General features: G+C 40.4%; 2 protein-coding genes across 2 annotated transcripts; both read left to right on the top strand.

Annotated features, from left to right (window-relative positions):
- The first annotated feature begins 7,071 nt into the window (after window positions 1–7,071).
- Window positions 7,072–11,313, top strand: selenoh (selenoprotein H). Its single transcript, XM_031303492.2, has 5 exons — window positions 7,072–7,177; window positions 7,593–7,722; window positions 8,190–8,332; window positions 9,322–9,441; window positions 11,079–11,313. Exons 1-4 carry the CDS (start codon window positions 7,162–7,164, stop codon window positions 9,426–9,428), a joined length of 396 nt encoding a protein of 131 aa, XP_031159352.1. The 5' UTR covers window positions 7,072–7,161; the 3' UTR covers window positions 9,429–9,441; window positions 11,079–11,313.
- A 570-nt stretch (window positions 11,314–11,883) lies between these two features.
- On the top strand, window positions 11,884–15,647 carry clp1 (cleavage factor polyribonucleotide kinase subunit 1). Its single transcript, XM_031303443.2, has 6 exons — window positions 11,884–12,001; window positions 13,014–13,288; window positions 13,474–13,581; window positions 13,674–13,793; window positions 14,041–14,178; window positions 14,321–15,647. The coding sequence occupies exons 2-6, from the start codon at window positions 13,016–13,018 to the stop codon at window positions 15,005–15,007; spliced, it is 1,326 nt and encodes a 441-aa protein (XP_031159303.1). The 5' UTR covers window positions 11,884–12,001; window positions 13,014–13,015; the 3' UTR covers window positions 15,008–15,647.
- Window positions 15,648–18,360: the final 2,713 nt, after the last annotated feature.

Raw genomic sequence — 18,360 nt, 5'->3', positions numbered from 1 at the left:
TGCTCCTCAAGATCAGGTAATAAAGCAGAAGAGATGGAGTACAGGTTAGATATTACATATAGGTCTAGGGGTGTGTGTGTGTGTGTGTGTGTGTGTGTGTGTATTCTTGTTTAACTATATTCGTGGGGTCCAAAAACCGGGAGTCCAGTATACTTGTGGGGTCCCGACAGCTTTGTGGGGCCGAAATGCTGGACCCCACAAGGTTAAAGGTCTGTTTGAGGGTTAAGACTTGGTTTTAGGATTAGGGTTAGAATTAGGTTATGGTTAGGGTGAAGGTAAGGGTTAAGGTTAGGCATTTAGTTGTGATGGTTAAGGTTAGGGTAAGGGGCTAGGGAATGCATTATGTCAATGATGGGTCCCCACAAAGATAGTGCCACGCACTATGTGTGTGTGTGTGTGCGTGTGTGTGTGGGGGGGGGGGGGGGGGGGTTATGATTCAAAAAAGGGGCTGAATAGGGAACATGGCAGGATGAAAATGTGATGATATGTCCTGGAATTAGCACACCCCCTCAACAGATTAACTCTCAACATGATAATGATGATGCATACACTCATGTATTGCACATATACATGTGCAAAAACACACACACACACACACACACACACACACACACACACACACACACACACACACACATTATAAAGTTCAGAGAAGTTGGGTTTAGCCACACTTTTTAATATTTTTTAACTCACTAATTATTCAACACTTTCACACCTCACTTTCCTTCTTCTTCTTTTCTCTCTTTTAATTTTCTCCTAAAGCTCCCTCACTCCTTCCAGTCATAGTTTACAGTAGATACATTCTCAAACACACATACATGTTTGTCCTTAGCAGCATCTTTCTTTTAGAACTTTTCATTTCCTTAAATTTAACATGCACATTTTGACCACAAAGGTTTTTTTTTAAAACCAATCCCAATCTAGCAGTAAAATCTGCTATTTGTGTTAGCAACAAAATCTTTCTGTTGCTGTTAAAATAACAACACTTAAAGAGTCTATAAACTTGCTAGCGGCTCTGTCAGGCTGCATTTATATTATATATAATATATTATATTAGGTATGGTGGTGTGTAAATTTCCTGTCTAGGGGTGTTTTTCGTGCATTTTCTTGTGGATACAAATGAGGTACCGTGCAGTAATTTCAATATTGTGTCAGTATAGTTGCAGTGGATGTTGCACACACATCGTTTGCCAGACCTACCTCCACAGCACTGCAAAGGAGGGTCTGGCTAGTCCACACTGCGAACTGAGAAAAACATGCTCTGGTTTATTGGCATACCAATCACAATTGCCATGGGCTGAGCTAAGCCACAGGGCCACGGTGCCGCTGCAAAATAGCCTCGGGAATTAACTTGTTTTGGTGGAACATGTGTATGTTCAAAAGTTGTTTTAGTCGTGCTACAGAAAACTCAGATTGGACAGATAGTCTAGCTAGCTGTCTGGATTTACCCTGCAGAGATCTGAGGAGCAGTTAACCGTAGTCCTCATAAATCGACCGGAGTTTAAAATTCCGACACAAAGAAAGCGAAAGGTGACGGACATCCGGCCGAAAAGAGAGTCATCTGGCGGAATTTTCAACTGCACCGGAGCAATCCCGGAAATGGAACGTCGTGGATATAGACTACAACCACACAAATTCAGCTAAAACATCTCCAGTTGTTTAGGTTACAATATCAAGACCATTGTCTAACCTTATTAAAGATAGAGAAGGCAAAAGAATCATATGTCCATCAAAAGATAGGAATGCAACACCGGCACAAACCATGCTGTGTTTTGAGAAAGGAGTACAACTCATTTTTCTTAACTATCTTTGTTCCCAACATGCTACTGGTGCTATTCACAGTTATTTCTCTTTTCATCCCACAGTAGGCTACTGACTGTGACAACTTTACACTTGCTCACTGGTGCTTGGCATCCAGTATTATAATGCAAGGCAATCCAAGAGTGAGTTTTTCTTTGACATCAGGGTGATGAGAAGAGTGTTACCACTCATACAGGTTAAGGGTAAGTGGTATCAATTTTCTCATCTAAATCTCCACCAGAAAGCGAATAAGCATATTTCCCAAAATGTCTAACTTTTGCTTTAAGGATTTAATAGAACAAGAGCATAATTTCTGACGGCACAAGGCTTCATTCATCCATGGGTTTAGACTTGTCATGGACATTTTTTGTAATCAAACAAGTGAAATATCACTGCTGTTGTCCAAAATTGTCAAAGGACATTGGCCTATTGCTATTTAAGCTTTTGACGAACAGTTACATGCAGTTAATGACCAAGTTCCACTCAAAGAATCATAAATATTTCAAATTATGACCAATGGCATGGTACAAATTCATTGTAAAACAGCTTTTGAGGCAGCTATGAAGTTACATTATGTAAAAGGACATTTAGTGTGGGCCATAATTTCACAGAAATGTGCAGATGGCAGTAATGGATGACTGTGGACGTCTATACTGACAGGGTTAAACACCTCCAGAAATTAACATCAAAAACTTGAATCGTGGCCAAGTGCTTCTTCTTCTAGTTGCTATTTCATGGCAGAAGTATAGGCGTTTGCTCACTGTGCCTGAAAGCAGCTGCCTGGGTGGTCATGGGACATCTTTACTGTTTTTTTCTGGTGCAGGAACACAAATAGGCTATTAGCAGAGAGAATTTCTCTGAAGTTGTCAGACTTTGATGATGTGTGCTTATCACAAACTGTGCCCACTCATTCTCCCCCAACTCTCTATCCTATTTTTCTTGCCTCTGCCTTTCTTCCTCGCTTTTGTGTTTGCCTGATTTTCATATGCTGTCACTCAGTCTTTGTCTGAACCCCTATCACTCCAGCACTTCTCTCTCTCTCTCTCTCTCTCTCTCGCTCTCTCTCTCTCTGTCTCTCTCTCTCTGTCTCTCTCTCTGCCCGTCACTCAGTCTCCCCCATGCTCGTCTTAGCCAAGGCTGTGTATTGGCTCCTGTGAGTCGACGTTCGTTTGCGTGTCATTGGCGTGTTTGCTGACGTACACCCTAACACATTGTTAGTTGCAGAGGATGAACCGAGACTCGCACCCTGATGTCAGATGACCCAAACTGATTTAATGTTTATCAATGCATTGTTACAAAGCCACTTATCGCTTTGTGTGGTTTCTGTTAAAAGCATTACATGAATATGCTTTTTAAGTAAAATGTAAATCTTAAAAGTAACTAGTAATTGTAGCTGTCAGATGAATGTAGTTAAGTTTAATTATAAAGTTGCATTAAATGGAAATACTCAAGTGAAGTACAAGTATCTCAAACCCATACTTAAGTACAGTAATTGAGTAAATGTACTTAGTTTAGTTACTCATCACTAAGCCACTGAACATCATTCAAGAATTTACTGGAAACAACTAATATTTTATTATTAATCTACCATAAATACAACACTTTTATTAATTAATTTAAAATGTCTTTAGAATAGAATAGAAACAATTAGCTTTCCAGCATGTATGGTTTGAGTTTTTGAAACTCTCTAGACTCTTTTATCTTGTTTGAAAAGACATACATGATGGAAACTTGCTGTGTTTCTTCTAATAAACACAAGATGTGAGCAGCATGGAGCCTGGAGGTAACCGGCTCCATCTAGCCTACTGCACTATTCACTTACTGGGAGCAGTAGGCTAGTTGGAGCCGGTTACCTCCTGCATCTGTGCTAAGCTAGGCTAGTGGTGGGTGCACCAGACAGAGTTACGACACTCACGGAGATGATAAGGGTATATATGGACTTATCTAACTCTGGGGGATACGGTGAATAAGCTAAAGTCCCAATAAGTCGGCGTGTTCCTTTAAGTTTATTGTACTTGTTTGACCAGTGAACTTAACTTAGTTGGTTTTTACAAATATCTCATAATTATCCATGTTTAGTTCAGTTAACTCACATTTTCAAAGCAGCAGGGGAACATGTTTTTATGTTGAACCAGCTTGCAATGTTTCACAGTATAATGTATATTACAAAGTGGTTAACAGATTAACTTTGAGCCATTGAAAAAGAAAACAGCACAGCAGGATTATCAAACAATTAAACTTCAGAATATATCTACCAGCTGGAGAGTCCTAAAGAATCAGGAGATAAGATGTGGTAGCTGAGAGCAGCAAACATACAGTACAAAAAAAGACCTTAATTAATGAATGAAATATCTGCCTTTTGTTTTTGCTCCTCTGCTTGCTTGTTTGTATGCAATATAAATAAAAAATATCTGCGTGCATGCATGAGTGAGTGCACTTGATCACAGGACTACAAATTGTGCAGTGGAGGCAACCAGGAGCTCTGCATCCGGTCTTGAGTCAGTTAGACATTAAAAAAAAGGAGAGCGGGGTGAAGACAGGGCACATCTGTCCGACAGTCTGTCCGTTCCTCAGAAGCTTTACGCATACGGCTAAAAATACACTGCAACAGACTGCAAAGACAGATTGGGATCCAAAGACACAGTAGAGATTTGATGTGTCTTTGTGTCTGGTCTGTTTCAAAGAGAGTGACACACTGAGTGAAAGATTTGATTTGGCAAAGACTAAAAGTGACTGCACGGTGAAGATGAAGTGGGAGGTCTTGAGTTTGTTGTGAACAAAAGAACAGTTAGGCCTATTATATGAGCGCTTGTGAGTCAGTCACAACGCCTCTCTCCGGGAGGTTGCATAGCCCATGTTTGTTGGCAGAGACGCAGCTTGTGACGTCCTTTAGACAATTTGTTTGAGTGCCCAAAAATGTGACTGTCACATTCACTGTGAAAGACACGTGCATTGGGTATTGCTATTCCGGTAACACCATATTTGCTCTTGACTTTGGAGTACTCAAACACATCCGTCTGTTGCTCTGCAAGATTTTCTTTCACTTTCTCTTGTTTGTTTTGGATGCTGTCTTTCTGCCATCTCTCACATCTCTACAATTGGGAATTAAGCAAACATTTAGAGAACATGGGAGCACAACCCTTGGGACCTGCATTCATCTGTCCCAGTGTTTGCAAAGGACATTACACAGATCTTCAGTTGGAATAGCCAGAAGGGGGATTTAATCTCAAAGTGTATCTAGGTTTTAGATGAATGGGATGATGCAAATATAAGGCCAACAAAGTCTGTCTGATAATTCTGTCAGATGTCCCAATATACCATTTGTGTATTAGAAGTGGTTTATTTAGAATCAGAATTACTGTCAACGTATTTACTTGCTATGAATTTGCCTCGGTGTATTTGGTGCACACAATAAACATATTAAGGGAATAAACAATAAAGCAAAGTACTGCTACAGTCACAAACATAAATACTGAATAGATATATTACAATGAAAAGTGAATATAGGCTACTATAACAAATACGTACAATATAACTGTTTTAGAAAGGGAAAGAAGGAAAGCTTTACGGTTTTGTGCAGGGTGTGCAGAAATGTTGATCAGGGGATGTGCAAAAGTACACAGTACGTATAATATGTGCACTGTAAGTCCAAATTGTGCATTAATGTAATGTGTGGTGACTGTGCGTGGGTGGTTAAAAGTCTGTCAGTTGGGGTCCTGGGCCTTGTTGATGAGCCCCACTGCAGTCGGGTGGTGTGGTGTGAGGTTTTGATCAATCTTCCCTGCCCGCCTCAGGTTCCTTGAGGCGCACAGGTCCTGGAGGGACGGAAGATTGTAGCCAATCACCATTTCAGCAGACTGAATGAAACACTGCAGTCTGCCCTTGTCCTTTGTAGTGGCAGACTGTAAACCTAAAATGTGTTACATTATATGCAGCATTTTATGTCATTGGCAAATCAATTGTGATACAATTGCTGGAAACAAAAGAACAGCTAGAAACAAGTTAACTGGTGGCCTCTATCTCAAGCTCCTTTGTCACATCATTAAACACCGCAAACTGTGGATGTAGCATCCGTTGAATGTGTTGGCATGATGTTGGCAGCAACAGCATGGATGACTTTCTATCTTCTATTAAAGATACTCTGGTGCAACCAAACAGCTGCCCTATCAACAGGTGAACTTTGGAAGGTTAGGACACAACAAACCATCAGATGACTCCAAACAGCTCTCATCACTCCAGTAGGCCTAAACAGGTGGACTCACTTAACATGCAGTTCACTGTTACTTCAGTGTTACTTCAGGCAGATAACATATTTCGATAGGCCTACTGTCAAATTATGTTGAAAGCTGTTTGGTTAAACATGGGGCTGTAAGAGGAGTCACCTGAGATGGTTTTATGGTTTTATGTGTGTATCAGTCAATTTCTGCAGCTGGTAACATAATTTGACAGTAGGCCTATCAAAATATGTGACCGATCTGGCTGAAGTAACACTGATCGAAGTAACAGTGAACTGCGTGTTGAGTGAGTCCACCTGTTTACTGGAGTGATGAGAGCTGTTTGGAGTCATCTGATGGTTTGTTGTGTCCTAACCTCCCCAAGTTCACCTGTTGATTCGGGAAGCTGTTTGGTTGCAGTCTCCTATTATATAGCAATTATTTTCTCTGTGGCATTTCGGATAGCCTAGGCCTACTGTTGGAACATTCCGATCTCCCGTTTGAACCGGTAGGTTGTTTGTCGATGAAAATAGACTATGCTATATTACGTTTACTGTGCGTTAGAATTTCAGTAAATAGATCTGCATTCGAATTTCAGTAAGTAGTTCATTTCTTTAGTAGCCCGTTCATATGTATTTAGTCCTCTATGAGCTTACGTTATTTGCGTAAGTGCCTCGTCAGTGTGTGTCAGTAGACTAAAGCTCAGTACAGTCATAGACTCCAATACAACAGCGCCCTCTAGAGTCACATAATTCGACAGGTTACAGAATTTGGTGCAAAGCAGCATTCTAAGCTAAAACAGGGAGCGCAATGCAGAAAACCAGAGAGTGGGCCCAGAGTAAGACAGTTGAAAACCATTTTAACCTTTGGGTCATGTTAGGATTCTGATTCTGAACTAGGAAGGTGGAGGCTGGGTGGTGGAGGCAAAGCTTTGCCAGCAGCAGCGGTGAGTGAAGCAGCATTGGTGTAGGGTGTAAGGATCAGTAAGGAGGCACAGTCATATTTAGGCTAAATGAACGCCTTGATGTGAGAATGACTGTGATTTCAGAGGAAACCTTCCTAATGGTTTCGTCCTTCATTTTGAAAACCCCTTCAGCCAAAAAGTTTTGAACATTCCACACATGCGCGCGAAAATTTTGTAACAGCAATGGCGTCTAAAGCAGGTAGGTGTTTTGTAGTATAAATCGCTATAAATGCGTTCTGTGACCAAAGGTAACTTCGTTATTTAGCAGCATGATATAGATGTGGTGTCTCTTGTTTCCAGTTGATATACAGGTACAGTGTGTTATAAAACTTGTGGCAGAGTTTGTCACTTTTTGGTTAGACTTCTTTCCTCTTGTAGGCTGCTTGTTTGGTTGCGATGGAGTTAACGTTAGTGGAGCAAAAACATCCAAACTGGGGATTTAATGATGAAAGAACTAACATCAACCGGTTTCTCATTTTAGTCACAAAAGTGTTTAATAGTTCAACGCTATGACTCGCTTCCTTATCTAACGTTATCCTCTTCAACATTCCTTTTAATTAGTCAATATTGAAATAACCCGTGTTATGAAAACAAACGTAACAACATGTGTTCAGGTCGCCGAGGGACGAAGCGCAAAGCGGAGGTTGAGCAGGCAGAGGAGGAGAAACCATCTGTGGGGGAGAAGAAGGACAGAGGAGAGGGGGACAACGGCCAGGAAGGCCAAAGGGTGGTCATTGAACACTGGTGAGAAACTTAATGCTATATATAACCTTTACTGGAATAAGCACTTAGAACACATTAATCACGTGTAAAAGTAATACATTCAAAATTTGAACAAAACATTTACTAAACTGTAAAGTACTCAAAAGTAAAAGTAGTACTTGGAATTTCTTCTTCTTTTACTGAATGTATTATTACTCTTGATACTGATGAATGTATCAGCAGCCTTTGTATATAATCAAGGTGGTGTTATATTAATAGAGTTGCAAGACTTGACCAAACCTACTGAAAAAAAACAAAGCCTCCTAAACAGTTCAACAAAGTACTTTATGGATTCACATGTGCAGCCAAATATGCACCCTCATATTCAAAGTTCTACTTAAGGACAGTACTTGAGTAAATGTACATAGTTGCTTTATCACGCTCCTCATTGATAACTTTAGTAGACTGCACTGATGTCCGCCTGATGGTTGATGTGCTATTTCTGGCAGTAAGAGCTGACGAGTGTATGGGCGTAATGCTGAGGAGGTGAAATCTGCTCTCCTGGCTGCCCACCCTGAACTGACTGTGGTCTTCAACCCTGAGAAACCCCGCAGGAACAGCTTTGAGATCACTCTGCTGGATGGAGGAAAAGGTGAGGAGAACTAAAAGGGGAAATCTAAGAATAACTCTGCCATTTGGAGTCCCTAAAGAAAAAAACAAGCATCATTATCTCAGTTTTTAGACTTTTACTCATTTATAGGGGGCTTCACCAAAATTACAAACAACACACAGTATTTTTCTAACCACTGCTTGCCGTGCAAATGTCTCTTCTGCCTCATTAAACCTTGCTCGAACAGTCAACAGGAGGCTGTGTTTACCAGGAGTGCAGAAAAGCCACCAGAGAGAATACAATTTGCACAAAGAATGAGACTGTTTGCTGTCCTGGCTCCACAATGGTGTAACAAGCTCCCTACTAACATCAGGGCACCAGAAACCCCATCGCAAACTGAAAACTCACCTGTTCAGACTGCATGTTGGCCCATGAAAAGATGAAGAAAATAAATAGTATATACTGGCATAATTCTTGCAATTTTTGAGTGGTATCTTAATGGTTGAGTGTAGGGCTGCACGATATGACCTAAAATCAAAATCACGATTAATTGCACATTTTACCTCGATAACGATAAATAGACAATAATAAAAAAATGTTGTGATTCGACAACGGACACTGTGGTTTTAAAGTTTTAAACGTTTTTTGCATGATAAAAATGTGAATGAGCTATACAATCTATTTCTTAACTGCTAATTAACTTGTTAATCCTAACTTTGAACCAGCAAGTTCCGTTTTTAAGCTCCTCTTTTTTCTGCTTGTGGAGAGCTATGTGACACATGAAACTATATTGATGAGGACCAGCGAGTTAAATCGGCCGTCCGAGAGTATACCAGGCAGGCACACAGCTGACAACCTGCAGGTGGAGGCGCTGGAGACAGGCTCAGTTGTTCTTTAACACATCTTAAATTGTCTTGGGCATGTGATTTTACTGCTATCCTCTAGAGGCTTTTGAAACACACTAATAGTAATGCTTGTGTTCTATATTGTTCCTACAAATTACACTGTATTCTTATGTCTCATTCCTAAAGAAAAATCACTGTGGACTGGAATAAAGAAGGGTCCGCCTCGTAAGCTGAAGTTTCCTCAACCTGATGTTGTAGTTGCTGCTCTGCAGGAGGCTCTTAAGGCTGAGTAGACGCCCAGTGAAGGTTTGTCATTTCAATGCAATCAGACAGAATAATGTAACACAGAAAAACGCTAGATACAAAAATGAAATAATAGTATCATAATTTTGTTCAGATGGAATAAATAGGTACGCAGTGTAAAATGAAACCTGAGAACTTTGGTATTAAATGTAAAACGGTTCTGCTTTCAAATTAAGAACCAAAAATGGATTCAGCATAGACCTACAGTATACATACATCCACATATGCATACATTTTTTGATATTTGTGAAAACTCAGGTTATGCAGAGTTCATTTTGGAAATGTTTCTGTCCAAAAAGTTATTTAAGTTGTTGCTTTTGTTGTTTCAGTATGATTTTAAAGGAGAAATCCGGCACAAAGTGAACCTAGGGGTTAATAACACATTTGTACTGAGTTGACCGTTCTCTGTGATATGTTTTCATGCTAATTGAATGTGACCAGTTTTAGCGCAAACCGCTAATTAGCTTATAAAGCTAGTCGTTGGGGCACTGGTAAAGTAAAAAGAAATCGCTATTTCTACACAACTAACAAGGCTCAAAATACCACCACAATTCCACGGTAGCATAATGAGGGTCTGTACATGTAAACCGAAGCATTGAGAACTTGAAGTGTACAGACAGTTTATTAAAAAGATAGTTTATAAAGACTGTACCGTTCATGTATACATGCGGGCGCTATCTTGGGAAAACAGTCATGACCAGTCGAACGCCGTGCTTGAGCTATGTTACTGGTTGCACAGTGTTCAGCGTTCGACTACAAAGTTCTCAATGCTTCGGTTTACATGTAGAGACCGTCATTATGCTACCGTGGAAGTGTGGTGCTATTTTGAGCCTTGTTAGTGGTAAGGAAATAGTGATTTATTTTTACTTTACCAGTGCCCCGACTACTAGCTTTATAAGCTAATTAGCGGTTTGTGCTAAAACTGGTCACATTCGATTAGCATGAAAACATATCCCAGAGAAAGGTCGACTCAGTACACGTGTTATTAACCCCTAGGTTCATTTTGCGCCAGATTTCTCCTTTTAAATAGGATACATTACAAGGGAAATTTGATTTCACTATTTATTCTTTACTGCCTTAGTTGTGGACAAGAATTAACTCATAGGTGCGTTCCCCAAACTGTATACAAATATTTGTTTATTCAATGTTGTACCACTTAGATTATTACTCAAAACACATTTACTCATTGCTTATTAGTTGTTTTACCAGCATCTCCTAAGCTACTTTTTAAGCAGTTGATGCTGTTTTCCCCAGAGCCGTGTGTCATAGCCTAAACTTGGATTTCCTTTCATGTCTTCATTTTAAGTCCCCAGCCTAGGGAAAGCATTAACTGCTAGTTAGTCAAGCTTATGACACAACCTGCAGCCGTTCAGTGGTGTGGACCCCTCTATAAAATGAAATTAGCAGATCTGAAAATGAAATGCAGCCCACAGTTTGCTCACATAGTTGAATGCTAATGTAAGCATACATGTGAATTCAAAAATTCAAAACTACTTCACCCCCTATTTTGCAGAAGTGCCACTGTTACTGGTTGAGACTGATGGCCTTATAGGTTAACTAGGTACTAGTACACAACAGTGATGTATTAGGAATGTTTATATTACAGAGTTTAACAAAATAAATTATTGTCTTACGTGCAGCCAAGAGTTCAGGAGATGTGACAAATGGAAGCAGAATGACGAGGAGTGACCAATGGGATGTTCTCAGTCCCTCCTCTGATGATCCAAGCGCCAATAGCTCACATCTCCTGGATACATGGTGACACCTAGTGGAGTGTCTCTGAATACATTTCTCAGATGCACAGTCCTGCTGTCTCAACAGTTTATTGTGCTTTTACATCTGTTTTTGGTAAATAAAGTGTTTCTTGTTTCGTAATTATTGTGTGGGTGTGTGTTTGGTGTAGAGAAGAGTCACAATAACATCACAAAGATCATTTTTGCTGTACAGGGTCACTGGATACAAACATTGAACACAAATCTCTGCTCACATTCCGGAATGATGCATTTTCTAATGTAAATAAAATGTTCATCCACTTTTGATCAGCTGAGTGACATTCACAGTCTCAGGATAACACTTCTCACCATATAACAAATAATAAATAAACAAAACTATTTTCACTTGCAGCTGTAAGTTTTAGTTTGGTCTTTCTTGACCTAGTTTTGCTTGAGCCACAAAGGTTTTGTTTTTTTTCCAACAGAAGCAAACATGGAACATAATAGATATTTTACAAAAGAACTCAAGAAATGAGTGTTATCGAGTACTATTTCAGTATCTTAGACAAATTAATATAATGAGAAGATATTTCAGTCATTTTTATTTTATTTATTTTTTAATATTGTACATATCAGCTAGTCTGGTCCACACTCCATACCACTTGGTGGCGGTAATGCACCAAATCGTTTTTGCCAACCGCCAAAAAAACCTTAAGAAGAAGAACGTCGAATATGATTGGTTGTGGAGGTGACGTGACCTCATTATCACGCGACCAGCAACATTTTTTTTTTTTTACATTCTATGGTTGGGAACCTATTTTTCATCCGACAGTAAGACTTGAAATTAGTCCGTAAGTACTATAAACTAAAAATAACCAACTCTTAGACATACACCCAACACTATGGGAGTAGTTATTGACATTTAGAGCGTTTGTGTCATTCCGCCTTAACTACTAAAATTATTAGGGCTAAGTTAGCTACGGCTTGATGACTGCTAGCTAGCTGGTCATTGCTTTCTTATATACTGTCTATGGTCATTGCCTGCAAGTGACCGACGAGCTAAACTTTTTTTTCTCACATTGTGCGCATCGATAAGTACACGTTATAAAATCTTCCAGATAACTCTTACTATAGCCATCGCTTAGCCCAAAGACTGGATTGTCTCTCGTACAAAGGAGCAGAGATGTCTGCTTAACGTAAAACCTCAGGTTGAGAGTTTAGATAGATATCGTTAGATACTTTATCCATCCCAATTCCAGTAGCTCATTTAACATTACTTAAAACAAGTCATATAAAAATAAACAAATAGATAAAGGTGGCAATAGCAAAAGTACAACGAGATAAAATGTGCTATGAAAAGAACAAAAGGTATTGAAGGTGCAAGTAAAGATAAAGACAAAAATGGTGCCAAAGAGTACCACATAGAGTTGCCACTGAAAACATTAGTTATCACACTTTGGCTGGGTGGGTATGATTAACTAAACTCTTTGAACATAACACTCAAACGCCACATTCAACAAATGAGGCTTCCAATTATAAAATGTTCAACCGCCTCTTTTTATAGCTCTAGTTTGTCTCTCAAATGTAACATTATTAGTGTTTATTTATGTGATTGTGTACTACACTACACTGTCATTTTGGCTTGGTCTCTTGTGTAACAGATGATGTAAAGAGACTTCCTGGTTAAATAAACTTTGTAACCCGGCTTTTGACAAACATTTGTAAATATTATTGACATTTTATTGTGTCAATGATTAGTCACAAAGAAATATATCCATGTATTGTGTATGCATGTAACTTTTTTTTTTTTTTCCAATATGCTGTTATTGCTATGTATTTGTAACAAAGACTTTCTCTTGTCAGTCATGGCAACAGAGGGTGCAGAAACGACGAGTGAAGATGTTCCGGTACCTGGGAAGGCCAGCACCAGGTTTGACCTGGAGAAGGAGACTGAACTTAGGTTTGAGGTGGAGGCAGGGGAGGCAGCAGAGCAGGTTGATCTGGAGCTCCTCACAGGAATGGCTGAGGTGTTTGGCTCAGAGCTGAACCGCAACAAAAAGTACACATTTGGACCAGGCTCCAAGATCGCAGTTTTCACCTGGCAAGGCTGCAGTGTGAATCTTTATGGGAAGCCAGAGGTGAGCACTTGGAGGAGGACCCATGCAAATGTGTGACAGTTTTTTTGTGGGTTCTATTTTGGCTTATATGGCGATTCAACTTACCAGTTAGATATGGTATCACATTTAACCCTGTGTGGCTTTTTGATTTGACATTTAATAAATGAGAGGCTTAAATAACCAGCGTCTCTCCCTCATCACCACAGGTGGCTTATGTGTCCAAGGATACTCCCATGCTGCTCTACCTGAACACACATGCTGCCCTGGAACAGATGAGAAAACAAGCAGAGCGGGACAATGAGAGGGGGCCGAGGGTATGTTTTTTTTTAGGGGTCTTTATACGCAAGCTTGCAAGATCCCAGAAAATGCATTTTCCATTGACCTTAAATAATTAATCATATCTCAGGTGATGGTGGTGGGACCTACAGATGTGGGGAAATCAACAGTGTGCCGGCTACTATTAAGCTATGCTGTAAGGGTGGGCCGGAGGCCAACACTGGTGGAACTGGATGTTGGACAGAGTGGGGTAAGATGAATTGGAGTCATCATGTTAAACTGCCATATGTCCATTAAGTGGACATATGGCAGTCAGAGTAGTTATTAATGCTACAGTTTGTAATATACCATCAAGGTTTATGGTTTAATTTCTTCATCCATAAAATCATACAGTGCTCCCACCCTAATCAACTAGCACTCTCAAGGATGTTTTTTAAAGTGCCAGGGCCCACTCAAATCTTATTAATATCAAGTGTAAACTACATTCTGCTCCTCAGGTGTCTGTACCTGGGACAGTGTCGGCACTGTGCATTGAGCGCCCGGCAGACGTGGAGGAGGGTTTTTCAGTCCAGGCTCCTTTGGTCTACCACTTTGGCTCTACTACTCCAGGGACCAATATCAAACTTTACAATAAGGTGAGAAAAGAAAAATTCTGGCCGTTGTGTAACACAAAATTATGAAGCCAAAAGCCAACTGTCAACCTACAAATTTAGTCTGCGTTGTCATCAGTTACTGTTTTTCTCTGCCCAGTTTAATCTATTCTTTTCTCATGTGTAGCTGACGTCATGCCTGGCCGATGTGTTTTCCCAGCGCTGTGAGGTGAACAGAAAGGCTAGCGTGGGAGGCTGTATCATCAACACCTGCGGCTGGGTGAAGGGCTCTGGATACCAGGCTCTGGTCCACTGTGCCTCTGCCTTCGAGGTGGATGTGGTGCTGGTGCTGGACCATGAGAGGCTCTACAATGAACTCAAACGAGACCTCCCTCACTTTGTACGGGTTGTGCTCCTACCCAAGTCCGGAGGGGTGGTAGAGCGCTCCAAGGAGTGCAGGCGGGATACTCGTGATGAGAAGATCCGCGAGTATTTCTATGGCTTTCGTGGCGTGACCTTCTATCCATTTTCCTATGAGGTGCGTTTCTCAGATGTCCGCATCTACAAGATCGGAGCACCATCCATCCCAGATTCGTGCTTGCCACTGGGAATGTCTCAGGATGACACACAGCTAAAGCTGGTGCCTGTGACACCAGGCAGAGACCTCACGTATCATGTGCTGAGTGTGAGCAGTGCTGAGGACGGAGAGGAAGGTGCTAGAAAGGGTATAGTAGAAAGCCCCGTGTGTGGCTTTATTGTGGTGACTAATGTGGACACCCAAGCACAGGTAATGAAAGTGCTGTCCCCAGCACCCAGACCACTGCCCAGACACACTCTACTTATCATGGACATCCGCTTCATGGACATGAAATGAATTAACATTTCAGGGAAGAGGACTCTGTTGCAAAAGAAGTGGGGATCATGTTTGGGAGTTTTGTTAAGAATAATTTTGTTTCCTAATTGTTTCTTTGTACCTTTATAGGGACTACAGATGGCAAAAGAGAAAAAGATTTAAGTATGGAATTTGGTAGCTTCTGTAAATTTAAACCCCATTTTATAGACCACACTGTACAGATGTTTGGATGTTTTTATCAGTCCAGGAATTATATTCTTGATAAATCTGTTTTATGAGCATTGTTTTTCTCATGAGTAATACATGTTTTAAATTTACAAAGTTTGATTTGTGTCAATTATATTAAGTTCCATTTCAAAGTTTTATTGTCATATGCACAGTAAGGAAACAAGTTTCCCTGTACAATGCAATTCTTCCTTTGCTGTCCACAGAATGCCAAACAACACAAAATCTACAATATATACTACAAATATACAAAATAAAACAATTTTAAAAAGGCAGCATGTGAAAAATAAAGCAACAATAATAATTCCATGGTCACATATTTTCCTATCCTACATATGTACTGTATATCAGTTCACATTTATTTGCTTATGTCCAGTACCTAAGGCATTGGTTATGAAAACATTTGTGTGTCTCTACTTAATTACAACTTAATCAAGCCTGGGGAAAGTCTTTACAATTCCATGGCTTCACAGTAGGTTTTTCAAAAATTTTTCCACAAAGCCTCATCCAACATTGCAAACTTATTATGTGTCTGTGAAGTGGGAGACGTGTCCTGTCTTCTCTGTTGTATCTATCCTGTAATGTTCACATCTGTTTGAACATAAGTGGGGCAAAGGCACTATACTGCAACCTGTATCCTAACTGACATGCCAGCTCATACTGGAGCTAATCAAATATGCTACAGGCCTACGTGCTGTTGAATTTGTTTGTTTATTGTCCCCGTGGGGAAATTAGGTTGTAATTAAGTTAACTTACTAATTAGTCTTAATTTCTGAATGTGGAACTTTCCAAGAAAGCACAGATGTCTGATAAAGATTTTCCAGTATTACAACCCACAACAAATACATCTGACTCTTTAAGGTCCTTCAGCAGGGCAAAGTAGGGACGTTTTTGAAAAAAGTGCTCTTCCTCATTTTTGCATATGAGCAAAAAAAATTTACCTTTAAATGTGCTACACGGATCATATTTATGTTAGTCATTTAACTTCATGTGGATTTGAAATATACACTACTCAAAAAGTTAGGGATATCTGGCTTTCGGGTGAAATTTATGGAAAATGTAAAAAGTCCAAGCTACAGTGGTATTATATCATGAAAGTAGGGCATTTAAGTAGAAGCATGCAATGGTGATTTCCTCATCTCAAAAAATGTATTGAAACAAAAGCCAACAATAGTGGTGGGTATAACCCCAACAAAAAATGTCAAAGTCTCAATAACTTGTCGTGTACACTAGAGCATCAATTACAGCTTGACAACAACGTCTCATGCTGTCCACAAGTCGAGTTATTGTCTGCTGAGGCATGGCATCCCACTCTTCTTGAGGGCGGCCCTCAGGTCATTGAGGTTCTGGGGTACAGAGTTATGGGCCTCAACACGGCGACTCAGCTGATCCCATAGGTTTTCTATGGGATTCAGGTCTGAAGAAAGTGCGGGCCACTCTATTTGAAGTACCCCAGTCTCCAGCAGCCGTTCCCTAATGATGCGACCTCGATGAGCTGGAGCATTGTCGTCCATGAAGATGAAATTAGGCCTGTGTTGTTCATGCAGGGGCACAATGACTGGATTAATGAAGTTATTCATGTAGTATGGGCTTGTCACTGAACCATTCAGAAAGTGTAGGGCAGCTCTGTATTGACTAGACACACCTGCCCACACTATGACACCACCACCACCAAAGGGTCATCTGGTGACAACAATGGCTGAGGCACAGCGCTCCCCTTGACATCTCCAACATCGTTGCCGGCCATCATTTCTGCTCAACGTGAATCGACTTTCATCAGAGAATAGCAGTGAGGGCCACTGGTCCCTCGTCCAGCAAGACGATGATGCCTGTGCCTGGTGGTGTGGTCAGGTACCCTTGCAGGTCGTCTAGCATGCAGACCACGCTGATGTAAACAGTTTTGAATGGTCTGACGTGACACTTGGGTGCCTCTCACCTCCCTTAGATGTGATTGGCATTCATCATCCGGTTCCGCAGGGCACTGTTCACAATGAAGCGGTCATCAGTGTGGGATGTGGCCAATGGGCATCCACTTCTATGCCTTTCTGTGACTCTTCCAGTCTCTCTGTATCTCTGTTGCAACCTGCTGATGACACTCTAAGCTCAGTGGCCACTTCCGTCTGAGAACATCCTGTTTGAAGCCTCGCAATGGCCAGGTACTGTTGATCAATTGTTAGGTGTCGTGTTGGTCTCATGATGTCAAAATGTGAACAGCATGATGAGGAGGACTGTTTACATACCAATTCTAATTGAACCAGGAAATGTATTGGTCGATTCATGGATCAAACACCTGTTGTGAATTTTGCCGCTAAGCACCTTGTTAGAGAACAGCAAGTTGTGCTGAAAGTACTGAAACATTGAACTGTTGGACATGCGCATTCAAAAGTTTAGAGAAGGTCACATTAAGTTCACCTGTAAAGGTTATAGTGGATTTTAGGTTCATCCTGAAATTTCACCGAAAGCCAAATATCCCTGACTTTTTGTGAGTAGTGTATGAGGGTCACAACAATCATTTTTTCTAATAGGCTTTTTTGCAACAGCCATTTTGACATGTCATTGCAGGGAAAACACAGGTGTAATTAATAGCATTGATTATGGCCCTGTTCCATTTAGGTGGACCAGGGCCCTGGTATGAACTAGCATGCAGGCCCTGCTCACTGGAATGGCTGTGACACTAAATAGAACGGGACCATACATTTGATCAATTTCATCTGTGTTTGCCCTGTTAAGACATGTCAAAATGGCTGCTGTGAAAAGGACCTTTAGCAAATAAATCTTTCATAATTGTATCAATTAATTTATTGAGAGCATTTGCAGATACAAACAACACATACAAATACACATACACACAACTACAAAGATAAATACATAAACAATTCATAGCCCACTAAGCCCAGGGAGTCTGCAAAGTCCAGCAAGGTTAATCAATAAGCAGTCCATTTCATAACATCAATCAGTTAGAAGAGTGTTGAATATATCTGCACAGTCTTCAGAGCTTTACAATTCTTTGGATATCTTATAGAGTCCAAATATTCATTGACTTCACTTTCAAACACAGAAAAGAAAGGTTTAGAGGCGCTGAACTTACATTTATGGATGTGATATTTAGCAAATAGAAATAGCAAACTAGGATCATCATTATTATTATT

The sequence above is a fragment of the Sander lucioperca genome, chromosome 1 (genome assembly GCF_008315115.2).
Source record: "Sander lucioperca isolate FBNREF2018 chromosome 1, SLUC_FBN_1.2, whole genome shotgun sequence".
Taxonomy (NCBI): Eukaryota; Metazoa; Chordata; class Actinopteri; order Perciformes; family Percidae; genus Sander; species Sander lucioperca.
The sequence above is the reverse complement of the archived record's forward strand: the minus strand, read 5'-3'. Positions and strand labels throughout refer to the sequence as shown.